This window comes from Telmatherina bonti (assembly GCF_933228915.1).
Source record: "Telmatherina bonti genome assembly, chromosome: 5".
Classification (NCBI taxonomy): domain Eukaryota; kingdom Metazoa; phylum Chordata; class Actinopteri; order Atheriniformes; family Telmatherinidae; genus Telmatherina; species Telmatherina bonti.
In genome coordinates this window covers 31134096-31161312 of record NC_136623.1, presented here as the reverse complement: position 1 = coordinate 31161312, position 27217 = coordinate 31134096, and the positions used below count along the sequence as shown (strand labels likewise).

Genomic DNA, 27217 nt, shown 5'->3' with positions numbered 1-27217 from the left:
AATTTATTTCTCCTTCTTGTCTCAGGCTGAAGACCGTGGAGATGGTAATCCGTAACACGCAGGGGGCTGAGGGAGTCCTGAAGCAGTATGAGGACTGTCTGCGGGAGGTTCACACTGTGCCCAGTGACATTAAGGAAGTAGAAGCTTACAGAACTAAGCTTAAGGTAGGGGATCAGAATCATTTTACAATCTTTTAATTAAAATTTATCTTAATATATTTATCATGAAGTCAGTCTACACTGCATGAAAAGTTAGTGTACAGTACCAGTCGAAGGTTTATGTCCTTGGGCTCGACACGTTACCCTCCTTTCCTCCAGTGTCAGCTTCTCCAGTATATGTATTTGTATAAATGGTTTGGTGGTAGTCAGAGAAGTCGTTGCCGTGCCACTAGCTCCCACATTGCTGCCAGTTTGCCACAGTGCAGCTGTGGTAGTTTCCCATCACCCAGTATGAATGAGGAGTGGATGAATAATAGATTTAATATCAGTGCTTTGAGTGGCATCAGAACTATAAATGTATTTATCATTAATAATATGATCATATTGTAGATGTTCAGCCTCATGTCAGTAAATATTTACATGTTTTTATTGTGTTGTATGACTCCTCCAGAAAATGCGAGCTGATGCTGAAGGCGAACAGCCTGTGTTTGACTCCCTGGAAGAGGAGCTGAAGAAAGCCTCTGCTGTGAGTGAAAAGATGTCCCGTGTGCACAGCGAGCGTGACACTGAGCTGGACCACTACCGCCAGCTGATGACTAGTCTGCAGGACCGCTGGAAGGCAGTGTTCACCCAGATCGACCTCCGCCAGAGGGAGCTGGAGCAGCTCGGTCGGCAGCTGGGTTACTACCGGGAAAGCTATGATTGGCTAATCCGTTGGATTGGTGACGCCAAGCAAAGGCAGGAGAAGATCCAGGCTGTGCCCATCACCGACAGCAAAACTCTAAAAGATCAGCTTGCCCAGGAGAAGGTGTGTGCTAATAACATCGCAACATTTCAGTTTGTCTTGAAGTGAAACTGCAAAATTTAACTTTTTTAAAAACAATTTTTCAAAACAGAAACTACTGGAGGAGATTGAACAGAACAAAGACAAAGTCGATGAGTGTCAAAAGTATGCCAAAGCATACATTGATACCATCAAGGTAAGCCATGAACAGTTTTCACACACTTTGCTGTTAAATAACTGTAAAATAATTGAACTTCTTTGTACAAATAGGACTACGAACTCCAGCTGGTTGCCTACAGAGCTCAGGTGGAGCCTCTTGCTTCTCCCCTGAAGAAAACCAAACTGGATTCTGCTTCAGACAACATCATACAAGAGGTGTGTTTGTTTGACTCTAATACTACATATGCAGTGGTTCAGTATGAGTGATTCTTCTTATCAATGTGAAGGGATTACACGAGGCATGCCTCAGGATAGAGAGGTGGTTTAGCAATCAAAGGACTGGTATAGTGTTCCTTCACTCTCAATTTCCCCTCCATTTTTTTAAAAAAAACAGTAATAAAATAGCCAGAGAAAAACGCTGTTTCAGAAAAAATGACGTGTAAAACCACCCTATTTATTTTACTCCAAAAATCCATCAGTAAATTTCCTCATTGTAACATAATTTCTACTCTTCAGTGTCAAGGAGGAAAGGTTATCAAATGACTAAACTAATACTGGCAAATAGACTAGTGAGAGACAGGCTCATAGACATATACATATATCTTTATTATGTCTATGTCTGTTCAGGCTAAAGTTAAGGCAGCTGATGGCTAACTGCACCAGTGTAGCATCGGTAACCTCAGCTGAGCTGTGGGTTAACGTAGGTACACATGTAGGAATGTTTGTAGTTGTAAAAGCAGCATCACAGGAGGTTTAGAAGTGGGTAAACTCAATGCTGGCTGAATAAGAAGTGGTTATACTACATATACACTGGGCTACACCACTGAATCAGAGGATTGGTGGATCAGTCTCCTTGAAAAGATCTCTGGTGTGTAACTGTTGGGGAAAATGGCTGTATATAGTAGGAGTGTAACAATATAATACAAACAGTGATCAGACATTGATAAAGTACAGTAGTCATTTGTAAGATGTGCTTGAGAAAGATGATGCAGAAGACTCTCAAAATGTCCTATATTATTTGTTATAAAATGCTGATATCCAAGTGTGTAGTGTATTACTATGATAGAGTCTGACTCTACTACCTCAGCTATTATAACAAAGTTGTATTAACATTCGAGACTGGAAATATAAATCAAACTTACACTATATGTTGCTTTCATCTATAGAAATGTACTTACTTTTCACTCACATTATGTGATCTATTATAGCTTGATATACAGAATGTGGCACTTCATAGTGTATTCTCAGAGAAGATTGTTTTTTTATTAAGTAAAACAGAGTAAAAAGATTAAATGATATTATAACTCCTTTTGAGATTTGAATGTATGTAAGGTAGCACATTTATTGATCCCTGGCATCTGAACTGAGTAAAACTGAAATGGCATCATGGCAGAATTTGTGAAATGACCAACATCAAAACATACAATAAAATATAAAATTTCATCATGATCAACCTTTTATTTACAACCTCTGGTATATATAGTGCCCATACATGTGTGTGGAGTGCTGTATGGTCTGGTGTGTGTCAAAGAGATGCTCACTGTCAAAGTGATTTGTTGTTTCCAGGTTAAAAAGTTATATATAAGAGAAATCCATGTACTATGTCCCATAAGTTGACCTGTTTGTAAATGTTTGTTTCTCCCTGCATTAGTATGTAACACTGAGGACCCGGTACAGTGAACTGATGACTCTGACAAGTCAGTACATCAAATTTATCACCGACAGGCAGCAACACTTGGAGGACGAGGAGGTGCGTGAAAACTGTCTGAGGGTCCCAAGCAGTAGAAATTCTAACAATAACCTTTTCAACCAACAAGCCAACCTACAAACACACAAACAAACAAACAAACAAACAACACAGACTCCCCACTGGTCACCACAATGCATGCATGCACGCATACAAGTATTTTTCTCTGTGTGTCTCTCACACAAGTTACATTTAATGGACAGGTCACAGATGGCTCCTTTGTTAGTTATGCATGAAAGAAAGGCATGCTGTAGCTGACTGGTAGCTAAAGAAAGATGTTTTTAAGCTTCCAGTAGGGGTCATTTTTTAATTTCCAATGTGTTTGAATAAGAATTAAATCAAAATAATAACTGAAAATGTAATCTGTTGAAAAGAACAATGTATCATCAGACATTATTCACTTAGAGGCATTACAGACCGAATGATGACACACAGTAGTTTAAACTGGAATGAGTAAATACAGCAGAGTGTGTGTTCATACACATTAACTATAACATTCCCATCCTTTTGCTGTGTTGTGATATTGTAAACTCAGAATAAGGGGTTCTTTCTTTCACTTCCCTCGGCTTTTCTTTGCGTTCTTATCCCACTGGCCACTTTTCTTCCGGAGGTTAATTTTAAAGTTCTGACTAGGTGGTTCCCTTTGGTTATCATGGTCTTTATTTCTCTTTTTTTTTCTAACATAACACAAACCTAAAATATTTTACATTATTTCCTAACCTGATGTTTTGTTTGTGTCCTTGCTTTTTTTTTTTAAACTGCTTGCCCGTGCTTTGCCATGATGAATTCTTAACTTGTTTGAGGATTAAAAAGGTAATATTATTCAGTGTTTCAGGTACTTACTGTGCATTTCCTGCTCCCTTTATCAGCCCAACATCTGTGCTTTTCTCAAGCTGCATTTTCATTTTCAATTGCATATTTATTTTCAGTTTTCTCTGAAGCTTCCTGTAATACTGCTCTGACATCCTTCGCGACAGTAAAAACTATAAATGCTCAGCTTCATTAACAGAATTCAACGTGCTTCCTTATTTTTAATATAACAATGATTCTATTTGAACCTCTCATCTTTGACTTGACCTTCCTTTGTCTGACATTTAGTCACAAATGGTGATTTAAAGAACCCCCAGTGCATGGGATGAGATAGAAGCCAGTCTGACAGAATGGTGTGAACAATACTCTTAACATTAAGTATTTATAGATCCAACACTTTGAAAACACACATTTAATGAGGCATAAAAGTTTGTTTAAAATGAGTTAGGTTGTGCTACAGCTACAGTTGCATGCCATGATTTTCTTGCTGTGATGTGAAGTGATATGTTGTTTTCATACATTAATTGACACATCAGCATCTTCTATTTTTCTTAATCTTCTTGTCATGTTTTTGTTTGATTGCATTGTGAATTTAATAACACGTGAATGATCATGCACCTAATTTGCATCTAGTGATTGATCTCTTCTTTGAGCTAATTTTACCATTAACATTGCTGAGGTAATACTTCATATTAACTTGCTCTTAAACAAGTGTGTTTTGGCCATGATCACCAAAGTAATAACAAATTCACACTGTTTTTGAGCTGGTTGATGTAAACTATTACCTTTAACCTGTCATGCTTGATTATAATCCTTTCTTTACATTTGCCTCCACTAATACAGAAAGCTGCACAGAAACTCAAAGCGGAAGAGCAGAAAAAGATGGCGGAGATGCAGGCTGAGTTAGACAAACAGAAGCAGTTAGCTGAAGCTCACGCAAAGGCCATTGCTGAAGCTGAGAAAGAGGCTCACGAGCTGAAGCGCAGAATGCAGGAAGAAGTGAGCAAGAGGGAAAACGCTGCTGTAGATGCAGAAAAGCAAAAGCACAACATCCAGCTGGAGCTGCATGAGCTCAAAAACCTCTCAGATCAACAGATCAAAGATAAAAGTCATCAGGTGGAAGAAGCACTAAAAAGCAGGTCCAAAATTGAAGAGGAAATCCACCTAATCAGGATCCAACTGGAGACGACTGTGAAACAAAAGTCTACGGCAGAATCTGAGCTTAAGCAGCTCCGCGACAGAGCAGCTGAAGCAGAAAAACTTCGAAAGGCTGCTCAAGAAGAGGCTGAGAAGCTCCGAAAACAAGTCAATGAAGAGACCCAGAAAAAGCGCATGGCAGAGGACGAGCTCAAGCGTAAATCAGAGGCTGAGAAAGAAGCTGCTCGGCAAAAACAAAAAGCTCTTGAAGACCTTGAGAACCTCCGAAGGCAAGCCGAAGAAGCTGAGAGGCAGGTCAAGCAAGCAGAGATTGAAAAGGAAAGACAAATCAAGGTGGCTCATGAGGCAGCACAGAAGTCTGCTGCTGCTGAGCTCCAGAGCAAACACATGTCTTTCGAAGAAAAGACCTCCAAGTTGGAGGAATCACTTAAACAAGAGCACGGTGCTGTCCTTCAGTTGCAACAAGAAGCGGCTCGTCTCAAGAAACAACAAGAAGATGCAGAAAATGCCAGAGAAGAGGCAGAAAAAGAACTTGAAAAATGGAGGCAGAAAGCCAACGAGGCCCTTCGTCTGAGACTCCAAGCTGAGGAAGAAGCACACAAAAAGAGCGTTGCTCAAGAGGAAGCTGAGAAACAAAAGGAGGAGGCAGAGCGGGAGGCTAAGAAGAGAGCCAAAGCTGAGGATTCAGCACTGAAGCAGAAGGATATGGCCGAGAAGGAGCTGGAGAGGCAGAGGAAGGTCGCAGAGAGCACAGCTCAGCAGAAGCTCACTGCAGAACAGGAGCTCATTCGGCTCAGAGCAGACTTTGACAATGCCGAGCAACAGAGATCTCTCCTCGAGGATGAACTTTATCGTCTGAAGAATGAAGTTGCTGCAGCTCAGCAGCAAAGGAAACAGCTGGAAGACGAATTGGCCAAGGTTAGGAGTGAAATGGATTTGCTAATCCAGATGAAGTCCAAGGCCGAAAAGGAGTCCATGTCCAATACAGAGAAAAGCAAACAACTTCTCGAAGCAGAAGCCATCAAGATGAAGGACCTGGCTGAAGAGGCAGGCAAGCTGCGAGCCATTGCAGAGGAGGCCAAGCATCAGCGGCAGATTGCAGAGGATGAGGCGGCGCGTCAGAGAGCTGAGGCCGAGAGGATTCTCAAAGAGAAACTTGCAGCAATCAGTGAAGCCACCAGATTAAAAACAGAGGCTGAAATTGCGCTGAAAGAAAAAGAAGCAGAAAACGAGCGGCTCCGACGGCAAGCTGAGGATGAAGCTTACCAGAGAAAAGCTCTGGAGGACCAGGCCAACCAGCACAAGCAAGAGATAGAGGAAAAGATAATCCTGCTGAAAAAGTCGTCTGACGCTGAAATGGAAAGACAAAGAGCATTGGTAGATGACACACTAAAACAGAGACGGGCTGTTGAAGAAGAAATCCGAATCCTTAAGATAAATTTTGAAAAGGCTTCATCTGGAAAGCTTGATCTGGAGCTAGAACTGAATAAGCTCAAAAACATTGCAGAGGAAACTCAACAAAGCAAGCTCAGAGCAGAGGAGGAGGCAGAGAAACTGAGGAGGCTTGCCCTCGAGGAGGAGAACAGGAGGAGGGAAGCAGAGGAGAAGGTCAAGAAGATTGCTGCTGCTGAGGAGGAGGCAGCCAGACAACGTAAGGCAGCCCAAGAAGAGCTTGAACGGCTAAAAAAGAGAGCAGAGGAAGCCAAACTGCAGAAAGATGAAGCTGACAAAGAAGCAGAAAAACAGATTGTTGCAGCCCAGCAAGCAGCTTTGAAATGCAGTGCAGCTGAGCATCAGGTGCAAAGTGTTCTGGCACAACAGGAGGAGGATAGTCTCATGCAAAAGAAACTTAAGGATGAGTATGAGAGAGCCAAGAAGCTTGCTAAAGAGGCTGAGGCCGCCAAGGAGAAGGCAGAAAGAGAAGCAGCTCTCCTACGGCAAAAAGCAGAAGATGCAGAACGACAAAAAGCTGCTGCCGAACAGGAAGCTGCAGACCAAGCCAAAGCTCAGGAAGATGCCGAGAGGCTGAGAAAGGAGGCCGAGTTTGAAGCTGCAAAGAGAGCACAAGCAGAAGCCGCAGCACTCAAGCAGAAACAACAAGCTGACAGTGAAATGGCAAAGCACAAAAAACTAGCCGAGCAAACTTTAAAACAAAAGTTCCAAGTGGAGCAAGAGCTCACAAAGGTTAAGCTTAAGCTCGATGAAACAGACAAACAGAAGCATGTCCTCGATGAAGAGCTGCAGCGCCTGAAAGATGAGGTTGATGATGCTGTTAAACAGAGGGGCCAGGTGGAGGAGGAACTTTTCAAGGTCAAGGTTCAGATGGAGGAACTACTCAAACTTAAAACCAGAATGGAGGAGGAAAACCAACGTCTCATCAAGAAAGACAAAGACAACACCCAGAAATTCCTTGTGGAAGAGGCTGAAAATATGAAAAAGCTTGCAGAGGATGCTGCAAGGCTTAGTATTGAGACGCAAGAAGCAGCCCGCTTGAGGCAGATCGCAGAGGAAGACCTCAATCAGCAACGAGCTCTTGCAGAAAAAATGCTCAAAGAAAAAATGCAGGCCATACAAGAAGCATCTAGACTCAAAGCTGAGGCAGAGATGCTCCAAAAGCAGAAAGACTTGGCTCAGGAACAGGCCCAAAAGCTTCTGGAGGACAAGCAACTAATGCAGCAGCGTCTAGACGAAGAAACAGAGGAATATCAGCGCTCACTTGAAGCAGAGAGGAAAAGACAATTGGAGATCATCGCTGAAGCAGAAAGGCTGAAACTTCAGGTTTCTCAGCTCAGTGAAGCACAGGCCAAAGCTGAAGAAGAGGCAAAAAAATTCAAGAAACAGGCTGATACAATTGCTACTCGCCTTCATGAGACTGAAATTGCCACCAAAGAAAAAATGACAGCAGTTGAAAGACTGGAATATGAGAGACAAAATACCAGCAAAGAGGCTGATGATTTACGCAAAGCTATCGCAGACCTAGAGAACGAGAAGGCTAGACTGAAAAAGGAGGCTGAAGAACTGCAAAATAAGTCTAAAGAGGTATTGTGTCAAAAATGGCATAGCAGAGCAGCTTATGTCATTGTTAACTCTGTCAAAAGACTAACTCACTTCCTTCTTAAAGTGTCCTCTATTTTTCCTCTGATCACACTAACCACAAATCTGAATTCTTGATTTTGAACATGTCTATAATTTGAATTTATTACAGTGCACTGTGCTCATGCAAATCATTTCCTGAATGCCTTCTCGTGTCCTGGAATGTTTTGCCATTTTAAGACATGCAACATTTTGCTTTCAATTTCAAAGCTCAATCAAACATCATCCCCTAGTGGCAAAGAGGAAATTGTTGTGTTTTGTGTCCAAAAAAAAAAGAAGAAAAGAAATCAGCCTTGGTTTGAATTATCAGCATGGCTGGTACAATTATCATCCTAATTGTTATTATTATAAACAGAGACTTTTTTTTAAAGCTTTTGTTCCATGGGAATTAGGTTCGCCTTTATGAATAATCTTTCTAACATTAACATTGCCCTACAGTTAGATTTAATAAATGCTTAATATAAAATTCTTTACTGAAGTGTCTAAACAAGTGTTAGACATTAGAATGAATTTTAGATTAAAAGCACCATTATTTCAATAAATGCAATTAATTTCAGTTTTGCAACAATAAGTGCTGATTTCAGTCGAAATCTTGTGTTAGTTTATATAGAAATGACTGACATTTCACGTATCCTACAGATTGTATCACTTTAGTTTTAATAAGCATTTCTGAATTTACTTTAGGCCCTTGAAGTGCCTAGGAAGCCTCTGAATTTTTATGCATTTCTGCATGATTGCAATATAAACATCACCAGTTTAACAAGACTAAAATACTGTATATGGTCATTAGTACATTGAGAAAAATGAGTCCATATGGCATATCTGTGAGAGGTATTGTGTGAACCCCACTTTTAGTAACAACTGCATTAACATGTTTTAGGTAACTGTTATTCAGTTGTGTGCTTTGGGAAATTTTAACACATTCCTCATCTGGTTTACACTCTCTTTTGTATATAAATGTGGCCCACTTTCTCATAGGGTTAAATTTTAAGACAGTGATCCAGATGTTTCTTTATCTACATTGTATGGTGTTATTATTGTGTTTTTGATCCATCAATTTTTTTAACTGCTTAGTTTAGTTAAGGTTAATTGGGAAACTGGAACCTATTCCAGCAATCATTGGGCGAAAGGCAGGGTACACCCTGGACAGGTTGCCAGGCTATCACAGATATTTTTTTTCTTTCAAATTTATTCTTCGTTTAAGAATAATGATGAGAAACCATCCTGGCCCAATTCAAATGAATGGGCCCAGACCATAATACTATCACCTTCTTGTTTCACAGATAGAATAAGGATGAAATAATATATGCTGAATTGTAGCTTTTAAATAATTCTATTTTTCTCAGCCACCTGTAAAAAATACAATAAGCTTCTGGATTGTTCACATAACATCTAAGTGGACAAATGAACTTTAATATGATCTGTTGCAAGACAGGTCCTGAGTAGCTGAAATGATACCTACATTACTTTATACCTGGAAGACTACTAAAGGCCGTGTTCCTGGATTTGATGATTGCTGTTCAGCAGTTTCCACAAGGTTTAGTTCAGACTATAATACATTAATACTATTAAAAAGAAATTAGGGTTTCACACACACCTTTATTTGGAGCAAAAACACCCCGACTTAGTGGTTTGCTTTAAAAATAAAAATCACTTTAAATTCAGATTAAAATGGTTTTAACAATCACTGTATATTTGACAGTTTTCTCAATATACAAATATGAACACATATTTTTGTCTTGTTTGTTTTTTCTTTATGTATTTTCAGGACTTGGTTGAATACATGGTGATGTTTTAAATATTTTCTATGTAGAAATATATAAAAATTCAAAAGGATTGGGAAAGTTTCAAGCACTCGTCTATTTCAGTCGACGCAGACTTCTACCTCTAGTTTGTCAAAATCATGTTAAAGGGTTTAAATTCTCTGGGCAGAAACAGAAGACAAATGCACTAACTTTTCAATAAGTTAATATTTTTATAACTGTATTTATATTTGTCAGCTGTCAGTAAAATTATCAGTAAGCTTATCAGTAAGTTTACATTTACTGAAGAAAAAAACTCAAGTGGTATAATTATTTTAGCGATTTTATACCTTTAAATGCATAAGCAGAGTGCATTGTACAAACAATTTTTATATTAAATTCAATAACCAAAGTTAACGTAGTTTTAAAAAAAAAAGTTAAGTGTTAAGGCTATAAACCGCATCGTAACTAATATTCTCCTTTTTCTTTCTTTGTCAGATGGCTGATGCACAGCAAAAACAAATAGAGCATGAAAAGACAGTGCTCCAACAGACATTCCTGACAGAAAAGGAGATGCTGTTAAAGAAGGAGAAACTAATTGAAGATGAGAAAAAGAGACTAGAGAGCCAGTTTGAAGAGGAAGTCAGAAAAGCAAAGGCTCTCAAAGATGAACAAGAACGCCAAAGACAGCAGATGGAGGAGGAGAAAATGAAACTTAAGGCCACCATGGATGCAGCCCTTAGTAAACAGAAAGAAGCAGAACAAGAAATGCTAAACAAGCAAAAAGAAATGCAAGAACTGGAGAAGAAGAGACTAGAACAAGAGAGAAAACTTGCAGAGGAGAACCAGAAATTACGCGAGAAACTACAGCAGCTTGAAGGAGCCCAGAAAGACCAGCAAACTGATAAAGTCCCAGACAAAGAGCTCATCCATGTAACAATGGTTGAGACAACAAAGAAAGTTTACAATGGTCAAAGTGTTAGTGACATGGAAGATGTGGTAGATGGGAAACCAGATCCATTAGCTTTTGATGGCATCCGTGACAAGGTACCTGCAAGCAGACTTCATGACCTTGGTCTTTTATCCAAGAAGGAATTTGACAAGCTGAAAAATGGCAAAACCACTGTTTCTGAGCTCAGTGAGACCGATAATTTAAAAAGAATTCTCAAAGGAAAGAATGCCATTGCTGGTGTCTTGACACCAACTAATCAAAAAATGTCCATTTATCAAGCATCAAAAGAAAAGAAGATTACCCCTGGAACAGCCATGATACTTCTTGAAGCACAAGCAGCCACTGGTTTCATTTTAGACCCCATCAAGAATCAGAAACTTCCTGTTAATGAGGCAGTTAAGGAAGGCTTAATTGGGCCTGAACTGCATAACAAAATGCTTTCAGCCGAGAGGGCTGTTGTTGGCTACAAAGATCCATACACTGGTGGAAAGATCTCTGTTTTTGAAGCCATGAAGAAGGGACTGATAGAACATGATCATGCCATCAGAGTCCTTGAGGCTCAGATTGCTACTGGTGGTATCATTGACCCCATCAACAGTCACCGTGTACCCAATGAAATAGCCTATAAACAAGGACAGTATGATGCAGAAATGAATAAAGTTATGCAGAAGCCTTCTGATGATTCAAAGGGATACTTTGACCCCAGCACTCAAGAACCTTTGACATACTCTGAGCTGATAGCAAGATGCCATACAGATCCAGAGACTGGTATGTTACTCTTGCCAATCACAGACAAAGCTGCTCAGTGCTCCAGTATCTACACAGAAGAAGAAACTAAAGACGTATTCAGCAAAACAACTGTGTCTGTGCCATTTGGAAGATTTAAGGGAAAAAATGTCACCATTTGGGAGATCATAAACTCTGAGTACTTCACTGAAGAGCAGAAGAAGGACCTTCTTCGTCAGTACAGAACTGGCAAAATTACAATTGAGAAGATCATTAAGATTGTGATTACTGTGGCTGAGGAAAAAGAAAAGAAGAATGAAATTACTTTTGATGGTCTGAGGGCACCTGTCCCTGCCAGTGAGCTCCTGGAATCCAAAATCATTGATAAAGATCTGTACAACAAATTGCACAAGGGAAATATTACAACCAAAGAGGTCTCTGAAATGGAGCCAGTCCACAAAGCACTGAAGGGCACAAACTGCATTGCAGGTGTAATAATTGATTCATCCAAAGAGACAATGTCCTTTTATCAGGCTATGAAGAGGAACATGATGAGGGCTGGGCATGCCTTGAATATGCTCGAAGCCCAAGCAGGAACTGGGTATGTGATTGACCCTGTTCACAAGCAGAAGTACACCGTTGATGAGGCTGTCAAGGCAGGCGTTGTTGGTCCTGAGCTACATGAAAAGCTGTTGTCTGCAGAAAGAGCTATCACAGGCTACAAGGACCCATACACTGGAAAGACTGTATCTCTTTTCCAGGCCATGAAAAAAGATCTCATTCCCAAAGAGCAAGGTATCCGACTTCTTGATGCACAGATGGCCACTGGTGGCATCATTGATCCTGTTAAGAGTCATCACATTTCTCATGAGGTGGCTTGCAAGAGAAATTATTTTGATGATGAAATGAAACAGTCTCTGAGTAGCCCAACTGATGAAACTAAATGTTTCTTTGACCCAAACAAGAAAGAACGTGTCACATACTCACAACTTTTCAAGCGATGCGTAACTGACAAGAAAACTGGTCTCCAGCTTCTCCCTCTGTCTAATGAGGCGATCAATGATAAGGAGGAGACAATGTACAGTGAAGCTCAGATGAAAGAAGCTATGACCCAGGCAACTCTGGAGCTTGATTCCGGGCCATTTAAGGGCAGGAAGATGACCCTCTGGGAAATAATCAACTCTGAGTATCTGACTGAGGAACAGAGACTTGACCTGCTCAGACAGTATCGGTCAGGAAAGGTGACAATTGAAAGGATTATTAAGATTATCATCACAATTGTAGATGAGAAAGAGGCCAAGAAAAGGGAACAGTCCACCTTCAAAGGACTAAGAGCTCCTGTCACAGCAAGTTCCCTGTATGACTCAAAAATCATTGACAAGGTAACATTTGACCAACTTCAACAAGGCAAAACAACACCCAAACATATCAGTGAGAATCCCAGTGTTGATAAATACCTTCAGGGTACTGAAGGCATTGCTGGGATTTACCTGGTACCTACAAAGGAGAAAATGACCATTTATGAGGCAATGAAGAAAAAGCTCCTTAGACACAACACTGGCCTTTCACTTCTTGAGGCTCAAGCTGCAACTGGATTCATTGTAGATCCAGCGAGTAACCAATACCTTTCAGTAGATGAAGCTGTGAAAGCAGGCCTTGTTGGTCCAGAACTTCATGAGAAACTGCTTTCTGCAGAAAAAGCTGTCACTGGATATAAGGATCCATTCACAGGCAAGAAAATCTCCCTCTTTGAAGCAATGCAAAAAGACCTCATTCTGAAAGAACATGCCATGCCACTACTGGAAGCACAGATGGTCAGTGGAGGAATCATTGACCCTGTAAATAGTCACCGTGTGCCGATAGATGTTGCATATCAAAGAAACATTTTCAGCAAAGAAATTGCTCAGACTCTATCTGAACCATCAGATAATAACAAGGCCTTCTCTGATCCAGAAAGTGACGAGAATATAACGTATAAGCAGCTTAAAGACAAGTGTCAAAGAGATCCAGACACAGGCCTGTATGTCCTCCCCATCTCAAAGCCTCAGTCCCCAACTGTTGTGGAGAAGACATACCTATACACAGAAGAACAAACCCAGAGTGACCTGACCAACACTCAAATTGACATTCCAATTGAGGGCCTTGCTGATAAACCAATGAGTCTCTGGGATGTCATGAACTCAAATTTGCTTCCAGAGCAGGAGAGGCAAAAACTCTTGGATGAATACCGCTCTGGTAACATCACTAAAGAAAGAATGATCATCATCATTATTGAGATCATGGAGCAAAGAGAGATCGTCAGGAATGATAGTCCTCTGTCGTATATGACCATAAGAAGAAGGATAACAATTGAGGAACTCTACAATGCCCGAATCATTGACTTGGAGACGTACAACCTTCTCAAACAGGGCAAGAGGAATATCCGTGACATAATGGAATTGACCAGTGTGAAACAGTATCTCTATGGCACAGGCTGCGTTGCTGGTGTCACAACAGACTCTAGCTCCAAGATTAGCATATACCAAGCAATGAAAAGAGGTTTCCTTAAACCAGAACTAGCCCTCAGCCTCCTTGAAGCACAAGCTGCAACAGGATTTATTGTTGATCCAGTGAAGAATGAGACTCTTACTGTTGATGAGGCTGTTCGTAAGGGTGTTGTTGGACCTGAGATCCATGACAAACTTCTTTCTGCTGAGAGAGCTGTGACTGGATACAAAGATCCATACAGTGGTAAAATCATCTCTCTTTTCCAGGCAATGAAAAAAGATCTTGTTCCAGAGGACTATGCTCTGAAAATGTTGGAGGCACAAACAGCCACTGGTGGCATTATTGATCCAGAATTCCAGTTCCACCTGCCAACAGATATTGCCTTGCAAAGAGGTTATATCAATAAAGAAACCAACGAGAGACTGAATGATGAAATTAAAGGGTTCGTTGATCCTGTCAATGATGAGAAACTGTCATATGCACAACTGCTGAAGAGATGCAAGCTGGAGGGCGGATTGCGCTTACTCTCCCTGGGAGATAAGAGATTGACATTCAAGGGTCTGAGAAAACAGATTACAGTGGAGGAGCTTATTCGTTCCAACATTATTGACCAACAGACTGTCACTGAATTAAATGAAGGTATTCTTTCAGTGGAAGAGGTTAGCAATAGACTGTCAAGGTACCTTGAGGGTACAGGTTGCATCGCTGGTGTATTTTTGGAGTCCTCAAAAGAACGTCTATCAATATACCAGGCCATGAAGAAGAACATGATAAGGCCAGGTACTGCATTTGAACTCCTTGAGGCTCAGGCAGCCACAGGATATGTCATTGATCCAATCAAGAACCTAAAACTGACAGTCAGTGAAGCAGTAAAGATGGGAATTGTTGGTCCAGAATTTAAAGACAAGCTTCTCTCTGCTGAACGTGCAGTTACTGGATATAGAGATCCTTACTCAGGCAAAACAATCTCCCTGTTTCAGGCCATGAAAAAGGGCCTCATCCTTAAAGATCATGGTATCCGTCTCCTTGAAGCCCAAATTGCCACTGGTGGAATTATTGACCCTGAGGAGAGTCACCGTGTGCCAGTTGAGGTGGCCTACAAGCGTGGCTTCTTTGATGAAGAAATGAATGAGATCCTGTCAGATCCATCTGATGACACCAAAGGCTTCTTTGATCCTAACACTGAAGAAAACCTAACCTACCTCCAGCTAATGGAGAAGTGTATCACTGATCCTGACACTGGTCTGGTGCTCCTGCTACTGAAAGAAAAGAAGCGGGAAAGGAAGACTTCCTCTAAATCCTCTGTTCGTAAACGCAGAGTTGTCATCGTAGACCCAGAGACTGGCAAAGAAATGACTGTTTACGAGGCCTACAGGAAGGGACTCATAGACCACCAAACCTACTTGGAGCTTGCTGAACAGGAGTGTGAATGGGAGGAGATCACAATGACCTCCTCTGATGGCACTGTAAAATCTATTATCATTGACAGGCGATCAGGCAGACAGTATGATGTGGATGATGCTATTTCACATGGACGTATTGACCAGAATGCTCTTGATACATACAGAGCTGGAAACCTCTCTATCACAGAGTTTGCTGACATGCTTTCTGGAAGCTTAGGGGGCTTCCGTTCCCGAACATCGTCATTCGGTTCCACCACTGGTTCCACTTACTCCTCATCCATGAGCCCCATTCCCTCTGTTAAACCACCTGCAGTCATATGGAATGACCCAACAGAGGAAACTGGACCTATAGCAGGAATATTGGACATAGACACATTAGAGAAAGTGTCTATCACTGAAGCAATTCATAGAAACTTAGTAGACAACATCACAGGACAAAGACTGCTGGAGGCTCAAGCCTGCACAGGAGGAATAATTGACCCCACAAGTGGAGAAAGATTCTCAGTCACTGAAGCCACAGAGAAAGGCTTGGTAGATAAAGTCATGGTTGACCGCCTCAACCTGGCACAAAAGGCTTTCAATGGATTTGAAGACCCCAGAACTAAAGTAAAGATGTCTGCCTCACAGGCTCTAAAGAAGGGCTGGTTGTATTATGAGGCTGGCCAGCGTTTCCTTGAGATCCAGTATCTGACCGGTGGACTTATTGAGCCTGAAGTTGAGGGCAGAGTGTCCATAGATGAATCTATTAGGAAGGGAACAATAGATGCCCGCACTGCCCAAAAACTGCGGGATGTCAGTGCCTATTCAAAATATCTAACATGTCCTAAAACCAAACTGAAAATCTCTTTCAAAGATGCCATGGACAGATGCATGGTTGAAGAAGGATCTAGCCTAAGGCTTCTGGAGGCATCTTCACAGTCTAGCAAAGGCCTTTACAGCCCCTACAATGCCAGTGGTTCTGGATCTGCATATGGTTCTCGAACTGGCTCAAGAACCGGATCCCGAACAGGCTCCAGAAGGGGCAGCTTTGATGCTGGCTTTAGTGTGAACTTGTCAGCATCCTCCTTCACATCCTCATCTACCTACACCCGTAGATTCTGATTAGCTCGCTCTGTTCTTAATAACTAGTGCCTAAGAACCAACATTACTAATGCACTTTATAGCTGCATTTCTAACAGGAATAAGATAGTTACATTAAGAAAGGAAATATAATTTATTTATTCTTCATTGCATGTGTCCACAACAAGATTTGTCTAGTCTATTGATTCATTTTATGTATACATAGCATCAGTGTAAACATGTGCTTCAAATATGAGGACATAAGCAAGAATTGATAATGTAGAAAATAGTCATTTCCTCCAGCACAGATTATCAAGTTGGTTCACATTTTTTTCAAAGCAAAGCATTATATTTTTGCTGTTTTTAAGCAACAATAGATTTGTCAGTTTAACACCTGTTCAAAAGATGTACACTAGTGCTTTTTAAAACTAATATATACTGTATGTACTTCAAACAAGTATTTTCCTGTATTTCTTGTTTCTTTTGAAATTCAGAATTATTTGTCTACTTTCTAACTTTTTGACAGTAGTAATGACATACTGAATGTCCACATAGCTCTAATGTTTTTAACTAAAACATAGATGCCTTCAAATTTCTGAATGTTTGTAGAGTTTGAACAGAAGCTGTGTTAATGTTTTTATGTTTTATGTTGCCTGGGTAGCTGTAGTTTTACCCAGAGTAAACACTACAAAATGAAACACGATATAATGTAAAATTTAAAAACAAGTGCCAAAATTAAAATCATGCAGACTTTTCTAAAACTACTTTCACATCTGTCATCATTTATGATCATTCACATTCAGTGAACAGTTTTATTGTTTCATTGTTCACGCCAAATGTTGGATTGCTCATATTCACCATCAGTCAAGTGTTTCTGCCACATCCCAAGATGAAGTCAGACTTGATCCCGATTCCCCCCCTCCAGACCTGCCACCTGTTGTTTTCATTCCTGTAAGTTTACATCATTATTTTTAGATTATTTTCCCTTTTCCTTTGTTTGTTTTCCTTAGTTGATTTTGACCACATCTAAGTTTAGATTGAAGCCTTTGTTTCTGTCTTGCATGCTACTGTGGTGTCGTGTGGTGAAAGCATTATTGTTCAAAACTCATTACCTCTGAATTTTCTTCTGTCTTGTTTTATTTTCCTAGATGCCTCAGTTACTCAGATTCCAACATGTGAGCACAGATTATCTGTTGGCCGAAGCAAACGACCCCCCCACATTGGATGGACTTGCAGGTTCATTTCCTTGTCGTGCAGTAACACAGGTACAGTGCACAGCTGTTTGAGTGGATATTTTAATTTCATTGAGCAAAAAATGAATTAATTTTCAACTTTATTTAATATTTTTTCTTGACTTTTGTTGTGTTTCTCTCACTGCATGGTTAGTCTTATTTATGTTGTATTTCATTTTCATTCTTTTATTTATTTGTAGATCTACCTTTGAGTATGTGCTTTCATCCATTGTTCATCACATTGAAGAAGCTGAGACCGAGTCAACTTCATCTTGGGATACCTTTCTAGAAACACTCTTCACTCATATTTTGCCACGAGTTATTGATTTGAATGATTAGGGTAACAAATGTTCTAAGGTTGTCTTGATATTTACGCTCCCCAGATTTTACAAGACTACTCTTTCACCCAGACATTTAGTGATATGACAGCTCATATTTAGTTAGCTTGCTCACTTAGTATATTTTTCTTTTATCTGTGATTGGTAATCCAGGACAACCAAAGTGCCTTTAACTGAATTTGGATTGCATGAATTTTTGCATTAAATCAAATGCACTCCTCTGAAAATGAACAGCTGAGTTTCAGTTATTTTTGTTACTTTTCTGCATCCGACATTTTCGCATCTCTTTGCATCCTGAAGCTGTGTTCATCATGTTTTGTTTTTGTTTTTTTGTTTGTTTTTATACCATAAAATTGGTCTTGCATGTTTACTAATTTTTCAAAGGAAATAGGGGGAGGGTGGATATTTTTTATGTAAAATAAAGATAATTTCATTTTAGCTTCACAGATTGGTTTGTTTTGCTTTGGGGAAAACAATTGCTTTAAATGATATGTTGAGGATTCTGTTGTATGTGAAAATAACACCATGATGTAAATAAATATGTTCTGAACAGGTACTTTTGTCATTCATGCATCAATGTTCATGCATATGAAACTCTTCATCATGATGTTTCACTGCTGAACCATTAGGTTTCATTGGAGCAAGTATTTAATTGCTTTTTTTTTTTTACAGTATACTGTATAAATTGGGACAGTCATTAACAATTTTGAATGATCAACAATTCTAATTTTAAAAATAGACTACATATATAGTCCCCTTAAGTAAAAACTCACTGATAATACATAAAAATCACAAACATGTTAGAAAATCCACAATAACTGAAACAGCTTTGACAAAAAATAAATAGAAGTATCTCAGCTTTGAACGGAATCTGTAGTTTTGCCACACATGGGTAAAAACAGGGAGAATTTAAATATATGTTAATATTAAGAGTGGTACCTTAAGGTTTTAATTACAATTAATTAACTCATTAATTTTTCTGTATTTAATAGAAAGATTTCATTTAAGCGCGGAACACTTGTCAGTGCATTTTTTCTGGTCCAAAGTTTACACTGATGCACACGGTAGGCTTCTGCTAAAACTTAGTGCTTTGGTGCTACATTTATCAATTTTCCAGTTCCCTCATCTAGCGACTCCAGTTACAGAAAAAAAGCCATTAACAATAAGTCTAGCAACCTTTTCGTGTGATAGTAGAAACTTTTGGTTAGTAACGTGAAAGCATGTATAGTTTACGCAAGATGTTTGTCCTCACGCAACATCCAGCTTGAGGCAGTTGTCGACACGAGTGATGATCACCTCTGCCGCCTGTCGCGGTTAGACTGCAGTTATCACTGGTTGATCTCGGTTCACTGGCAGAGATATTATTATCTAATTATGAGTCTGGATGAAAACATGCTGTCTTTATTATTAGAAAAAGTATTTCAGTTTCAAACAAAGAGTCCTAAACTATATGTGCCGCCATTTTGGACCTACCTACTGTACACCATAGATTTCAGAGCGTGTTCTACGTGCATTTTGAAGACATTTTGACACACCTTTTTTTGGCCCAACCGGCCTTCCGTATTCACTCGAGCTGTTGAAGTACTGAAATTGATACTTTAACTTTAGGTCTGCTCTGTTTTAAAATTAAACGCAATTAAATACATTTTAACATATGCGACTAGAGCTTCAGTCTGCAATAATAATGTCTGTCTATTTTTTGTTGCTATTTAGTGCAAGTATTGTTATGTAATTAAAATGGGATTTTTCGAGCTTAATTATAAGCTAGTAAGTAGATATATTGTTTTAAATCGAGTCCCACCCCTAGTTAATACTAAAGAATGACCTGAAAAAATTGTTATATTCGGTATTATGGAGAACTAAGCTACAAAGTCAGTCTATAAAACAAAACTCAAAAGCTGCCATTTACAGATGTTACTGTGGATAAATCTGTATACTTCAAAATGTTAACTTTCAAAGAAGAGTCAACCTGTAGAAGCAGGTCAGGAGCATTAAAAGAGAAGAGTAGCATATAAACAATCCAAATACACTGCCAAAACTCACACATATGAGCCTTTGGGTCGGGGAAAAAACTAGGAAATTGTAAAAAAAAAAAAAAAAAAAAATCTTCCTGACTTGAATCCAACAGGAAAACCTTTGGGTCATTTCACAGGAAAAAAAAAGAAAAAGTGGGGCAGCAAAAGCAGTAGAAAACATTGCCTCTGGAAAGAAAAAAGACAGGACAACTCCACAAAACCCTTTCATATCCATAGGGATTGACTCTGTGTTATTTAATAGTAAGCAGTGCACTTTTTAAGAAAAATTGTATCGAATTACATGATGATAAAATATTGACATCACTTGGATGTGTTCACTTTGCGTTAGATAATGTAAACTATAATTCCAAATGTATAACAAAATCATAAGCAGCACCACTAACAGGTTTTACTCCATGAAAGTGTTAATAGTAGTTATAGGAGAAAGAAAAACTAAACTATGCAGCTTCTTTGACAGAACAAATCTAGACAAATAACCGGTTCGCTCGTGACAATGCAGCAATTTACCACAAGAGGGCAGTATCGGACCAAAGTAAAGTCCTTTGTAAGAAGGCAGGTGAAGTTTATTTGTAAAAAAATAATTCATGTGCAAGACGATTCAGAGTGCTTTATATAGAACCATAAAAGCATTATTACATATGATGAAAAGGAAGCATTAATGCATGATTAAAGACAGCAACAACTGACAAAAATCACAATAAAATCAAGAAATTAGATTGAAATAATTAAAAGCAATGTAACTGTTCATATCTCCAGCAGCAGGTTTGTAGATGAGCTGCAGATGAAGGTAGGCAAGCTTAGTGAAACAGTTAGCAACGTTTGCTTTGCTATTGTTACAGTTGTAAACCCATGAAGGCCCACATGGTCATACAGTGATATGGTATTTTCAGTTTAACAATAAAACTAACGGCAGCTTAACTAGTCAAGTTGTGATGTATGCAGTTCATACACTCTTCAGCTGTACATGAGCAACAATTTTAAAAACAATCAAACAATAAACCTTGGATAAATATTTCAAATCAGAGTATGGCCCTGCGATGGACTGGCGAGCTGTCCAGGGTGTACCCTGCCTGTCGCCCAAAGCTAGCTGGGATAGGCTCCAGCTTCCCCGCAACCCTGAATTGGAATAAGCGGTTCAGAAAATGAATGAATGAATGAAATCAGAGTATGCATGTGATTTAAACAAGGTTAATTTACATTAGATGCATACATATTTTGCTCTTTGTGCCAACATTAGCCACTGGGTTTGATGGAGGACCATGCTCCCAGAAGCAACGGGGCTCTCACTTCCCTGAATTCTTCACTGAGCTCCCTTGACTACTCAGATCTCACGCTTTCACTCCCAGGTGGTGGCAGGGAGGTAAGAGTACAGTATTAGTACTCACAGTTGCATGAACTGCTTAATACAGAGCACACTGTAAAAGTGGGTAGTGTAAAGGACTAAGGTCTGACTCTGTACAAGATATGCCTTCCCTGTGTTTCTTGCAGGATAAAGGAACTGCTTTGGTTGGATCACCAACAACCTCTTCACTGGATCAGATACAAGGGTATGGTTCTGTAAGACTGTTAGACTCTCTGCTTGATCTAACTACCAAATAACTAGAAACCATGAAAAGCCGATACGTTTAAGTATTTGTGTAACTCAAATGCTCTCCTTCAGAAATGCTTGGGAAAAATGCTATTGCTATTCATGCTATGCTATTCAACAGAATGAATCAGCATAAGTGGCCACCAACAGTCACATTTAACAAAACACAGCCTGTTGTGACAGTTAGTTAATTGTATCGGCTTTGTAGACCGTTGCATCTGCATTTTCCAAGAACACAAACAAAGCGCTGAGAGCAGAGCAGTAAGCACAGTGTTGAACAAATAACTGAAACATAGTCAAACAGAAAAAAACAAGGTTCCAGCCCAGCAGACAGAGAGAGCAGATGCCTCCTTAATGGGGTATTTCAGCTGAGGAGGCTTTGTTATATTCCTTTGAAAGAAATGTTAGATTCCATGATCTGTTCTGTTCTCCAACGTTCTTCATCATTCATTTATAACTGAATCATCAAAACACACACACACACACACACACACACACACACACACACACATATATATATATATATATATATATATATATAATTCATATAGTTGATGCAACACCGATATATCCTGAATGTGGGAACTTTATATAGAATCATACAATGATAAGTTCTTCATTCAAAACAAAACCATTTATTGACACAATTTATTGACCCAATAGCTAAGAGTAGTGGAAGTACCAACAATATCAATGTTTCAATAACTTTCCCCTGTATTATTGTCTTTAAAATGTCAGGTGTATGGTGATGAGGACTATTTGAACACAAGTTGTCATGGGAACAGAACATTTAGTGTTTTATTCTGGTTCAGACAATTGTTTTTGTTGTTTTCCCAGCATCTTGTTAGAGAACAGCATGTTGTCCAGTAAATACTTAAACACTCAAAAGTTTGCACTCATCCAGGTGACTTTTGTTTTGTCACTGAGTCTGAACAAACTAATGGTTTAGCGGCCCATCAGTCTACAGGAACTGCAACAATCGTCTGTAGAGTAAACATCATCTCACTCGTCACATAAATGAAGTTATGTGTAGTTATATCACAGGATCATCTGTTTCACTCCTGTTTTTTATAGAGGAAGTCATTCATTTTTCAATATTTAGTTAGTTTATGTATTTTATTCCATAAAAGAATCCTTTTAAAACTTTATCAAGGCTTGATTTCTGTATTTTGTTTTGCCCTCCTCTGTTTCAGGAGTGATGGGGAGGACATGAGCCAGTGGCAGTGTGAGTTCAGAGGTCAAATCAGAGCACTGAGACAGTGGCTCAGGAGCATGGAGATGAGGCTTCCTCTGGACCCAAAGGTCAGTTGGGCCTTCAGTTTGTCTGGCTGTTGTTGTTTCCCTGCTTTTCTCTTTCATATCATATCCTGTTCAAGTGTGAGGAATCCACCTCTGTGGTATTTTGCATCTAATCCTCAGATTCAGTGTCTGCTGTTTTGTTTGTTTTTCCACCTCACAAATATTAAGTTATCCAACATGTGACATACAGTACATTAAGATTTCTTTTTTTCAGCTTTTAAGTAAACATTCAGTGTTGCTTTATTGTCATTAATCCGACCCTTGAGATGCAAAGAAATGGAAACTGAACCAACGACTCGTGCGAGCCAGTACACAACCAGTTTTAAATGTCTTTCAGAAAGAAGAAAGGCATAGCAGAGTTTTTCTGAAATCATCAGGCGGGCACAGAGGTGGCCCTCTTACTCCTGCAGGGACACTTCTTTAGGCCACAGGGGGAACAGAGGGGCTGGGGGAATCAGGCTCCATTGTGCCTGGCCTGGACAACCAGGCTAGAGAAGTGCTTGGCACAGGAGGCCCTCTGCACACATGATCGAACACAGTGAAAAGACATCAGACCCAGATGGGAGGAAGAGGCAAGAAAAAAATGAGATTCTTTGTGCTGAGATCTGACTATGTAGGTATTAATTGAACACAGATTTTATCACGTCACTATGAATATTTATTAAAAAAAAAAAAGAAGAAAAGATTTATCACAGCTAGTGGTAGTCATGGTATTGTACCAGTTGGATAAGAAAACTCAGATTGTGGACAGGCAATACATGAAAAGGACTTGATAAGTGCTACAAACTGCATCAAACTGGTTTTGAAATGTTAGTTCATGAAAAACCTCTATAGCTTTACTGAGTTAGCTTAAAGAGGCCATTATGCTTAAGTCTTAGATGGAGAAAGTACAATTTTGTAAAAGCTCAGAAACAATTTGGTTAAATGTTTTAACATTCAGCTTTTTATTTGCAAAACTAACACTTTCTATTTCTTTTTGTGTAAATCGTGACACAGTCTCAATTTCAATGCATGGATGGTCTCAATCAGTTTGCAGATTTTGTAGTTCATTACCAGTATTGCTTATCTCAGCCACCTGTTTTTTTTCCCCAGTTTAATTGACCATTGAATCCATTGTGTTGTTTTCCTTAAGTCTTACACCAGTTACATTATTTAAGTCCAACACATTCTGGTTTCCTGCTATGGCTTTTAAAGATCGGAACAATCAGACAATAACATGTTATATCCAAGAATGTGACAGAATGAATGCAAGACCTGATAAGGAACATTCTCATGGCGGTTAATCTAGTGTGTGTGTGTGTCTTCCCAGCCATCTCTGCTCAGTACATTAGCATAATAGGGTTCTGTAGCACTGTAAGGGCTGAGGTGATGCCGATGACTCCAAGGGTGACTTCACCTTTTTTAACAATTCAAGTAAAGATCAGGAGCATCTGATGGTTTTATCACAGCGAGAAATTGTGTTTTGGATCTGATTAAGTCACACAGTTCACTAAAGTGAGTGTGTTTAATTGTTCTGATTGTTTGGATCAATAAATGGATGGAAAAGGTCAAGAAACTGTAAGAAGCAGCACATTATTCGTGTTTGAACTTGCACTGTTGTTTAAAAAAAACCTTGAAACCATCACAGGAAGGATTTTTGTTTCATTTGCAGATCTTCTCTTTCATATGTTGCGTCTCTTTTGTATGTTGCGTTTTAAGGAGTCACCGTTTCCATAGGAACTGACATGTAAGGTGCTCAGGCATGTCTTATCACATAGTAAAAGCTTGAATGCTTTGGAGTGCTTTGGTCTGACCCCCAGTGAGTGTGTGTGAATTAAGGGGGTTTCTTTTTTATCTCTACCATGCCTTAATCATACTGCATCCGACCACAGACCTTTGTCATGGTAATGCTATTAGTCTGCTGCACTGCCGGCTGCAGCCTGAGCTGGAGGGACTCGTTAGTTAGCAGCATGAATGAGAACATCCCTCGGCAGCCCCTGACCCAAAGTCCCTGTTACAATACACAGGAGAGTCACACACCTGCTCCTTTACACAAAGCAAGCCCTGGCACATCTTAAACAACACGTTTGAGGCTGAAATTAGAGGCTGTCAAGCATGAATAGGGAGATGCCATGTCGTTTGTTAATCTGTTGAATATAAACAAGAAGAACCTTAACAAATGTGGTGTTTGAAGAATAGTTTAAATATTATTTAGTATTTGTATTTGGACTAACATAAGCATAGATTTGCAGAGTTTTCATAATTACCCAGTTCAGCCATGGAGTAGCTATTGTCAGCAACGGTTCAGAAAAAATAAACTGGTTAACAAAATAGTTCAATAAATACACCTTGGTATTGCTCTAAAACTATGAAGTTCTAAATACAACGTAATATTCAAGTTGGTGTGTGTTCTGTTAGAATTAAATGGACAGCTCAATACTTAAGGCTATAGTCTGTAATCTTGCTCAGAGACATTTTTTATTTTACTCTTGGTGAAGTGGTTCCTCATCCTGATAGTAGTCTGTACATTTTGTAATCATGAACAATAAGAAATATAGTTAGACTCCTCAGTTTACTGTAAAAACTCTGACCAATCCAAACGTTTGGAAATGGAGTTGTTCCTTTCTTAAAGTTTGTAAGCTTCTTCCGGCTCCCCTCCTCCCCCCTCGAACAGCGCATACCTGCATATAAATAGCGCGTTAGGATGAAAATACAAAGTAGTGAAGAAGAAACTCTGAAAGCAAACATGGCTGAGAAAATGCAGGAAGGATTTCCCAATCCGGCTCAGTTTATTTGCCTCCTCCTGCTAAACAGCTGAAAAAGAGAAAATCATTGGTGGAAAAAGCTGCAAGTTGGAAAGCCTTGGATCACGCAAGGAGCAAAACCAAAGGGGGAGGAGCCAAGACAGAGGGAGGAGCCAAGACAGGGTGCCACTTTCAGATATTGCTGGCTACCCAACATTACCTACCTTAGCTTTAACTTTAGACTCAATGGAGTTTTGGGAGTTTCTAGTCTTTTACATTGTCTACATATCATCAAACAAAAATAATCATTGATGCCATCTGATACTTTCATTTTAAAGAGTGGTGAGAGATCACAGTCTATTGTCTAAAAATGAATATTAACATTACTGGTGTAAACATCGTGCAGCATCATGGCTCATCTGCATGATGCACCTGACGTCTTCTCACAGAGCTAAAGGGCCATATATCAGATGTTTAAACTCCTTGAGTCTGAATGATGTCTTGAGTTTTGTACTCATGTCAGACGAGTAGTGTGTGTCAACTCCTAACATTCATTCATATTCTGTCCTGCTTAGTCCAATTAAAGGTTGTGGGGAAACTGGAGCCCACCCCAGAAATCACACGTAGGAGTTATTTAAACAAGCAGCAGAGTCGTACCAGAGAATGATGTTACTGACTAGTTAAAAGGCTCTTCACTTTTACAGTCGGGCTGAGGTCAGAAGTTCTTCTCCGAGTCTCCTTGCTCCCCCGCTGATGAGATTCTTCTTGAGAAAGACTCTGTGTTTTAAAGGTGTCTGGTTTCCTTGAGCCTGCAGCAGATGCTGCATCCTAAATAAGCCCCGTACACACAAGTTCCAAGCAGGCGCTGGAAGAGGGGTGAGAGATCACCGTCTATCGTCCTCTCCTCTTTGTCTCTGACAGCCAGCAAACAGCATCCCTGCTCTTTGACACTGCTTTTCTAACCTTTAGGAAGAAAGAAGCTTGTTTTTATTGCCATGAATCAACAAGACAATTGACTGATGAATAATGCTCACATCTGAAGTAAACTTGCATGGAACAAGTTGGGGTTAAATCTAAATGACAGCTTTTTCCTTACTCAGTGTGAAAAATTGATTTTTTTTTTATCTTTTAGCGTTTTAGTTAATCTCTCCTTTAGGATTTTTTTTCCTCACCCACTTTAATCAGGGTTACGGACAATGTGGGGCCTCCTCTTTTATCAGCCATGCCTTCCTGTTCTTGGGAGAAAATGTGGACTTATGGCTGTAAATCCTCTCTTCCTGGAAGCAGTTGAATCAAATGCAGAGCTGATGATGTGGTTGAACTCTTATGTGCCTAGGTTGCTAAATCCTCCCGCTCATCCAAGACAGTGATTTCCAGTATCCTAGCAGCACAACGGGGCCCAAGCAACCCAGCAGGGAAGCCCGTCGGCTTTTCATCCACTGTTTTGGAAGCAACCCTGTCCGTTGATAAATGACAGTGTGCATGCTGAATGGTGCTTCTGGTTTGACCCTAAAAAGGGACCCCCCCCCCCTCTTTTTTCATTTTCTCCAGAAGATGGCTAATTACCATGTTCTGTAGAGGAGCCACTGAGGTCTTATTTAATTTAAAGGAAGCAGAGAGCTTGAGATAGTGGAGATGGGGAAAATAAGTAAGTAAAATTAATCCCCCCCCCGTCCACCTTTTGGCTCATGGGATCTGTGATCAAATTCAGTCTCCCACTGGA

The 27217-nt window shown here is 39.7% G+C and overlaps 1 protein-coding gene across 16 annotated transcripts in view; it reads left to right on the top strand.

Moving 5' to 3' along the window:
• plecb (plectin b) overlaps positions 1-18402 on the top strand; it is a 115013-nt gene extending 96611 nt beyond the window's left edge. For 15 of the 16 annotated variants that reach the window (XM_079240588.1, XM_079240602.1, XM_079240601.1 and 12 more), the window contains 9 exons: positions 26-164; positions 610-966; positions 1055-1138; positions 1213-1317; positions 2753-2851; positions 4502-7855; positions 10150-17229; positions 17427-17543; positions 17711-18402. In XM_079240588.1, coding sequence (XP_079096714.1) covers positions 26-164; positions 610-966; positions 1055-1138; positions 1213-1317; positions 2753-2851; positions 4502-7855; positions 10150-16320 — 10309 coding nt within the window. In that variant the 3' untranslated portion in view covers positions 16321-17229; positions 17427-17543; positions 17711-18402. The remainder of the gene's footprint in view (positions 1-25; positions 165-609; positions 967-1054; positions 1139-1212; positions 1318-2752; positions 2852-4501; positions 7856-10149; positions 17230-17426; positions 17544-17710) is intronic. The other variant, XM_079240594.1, reaches the window with a different exon arrangement.
• Positions 18403-27217: the final 8815 nt, after the last annotated feature.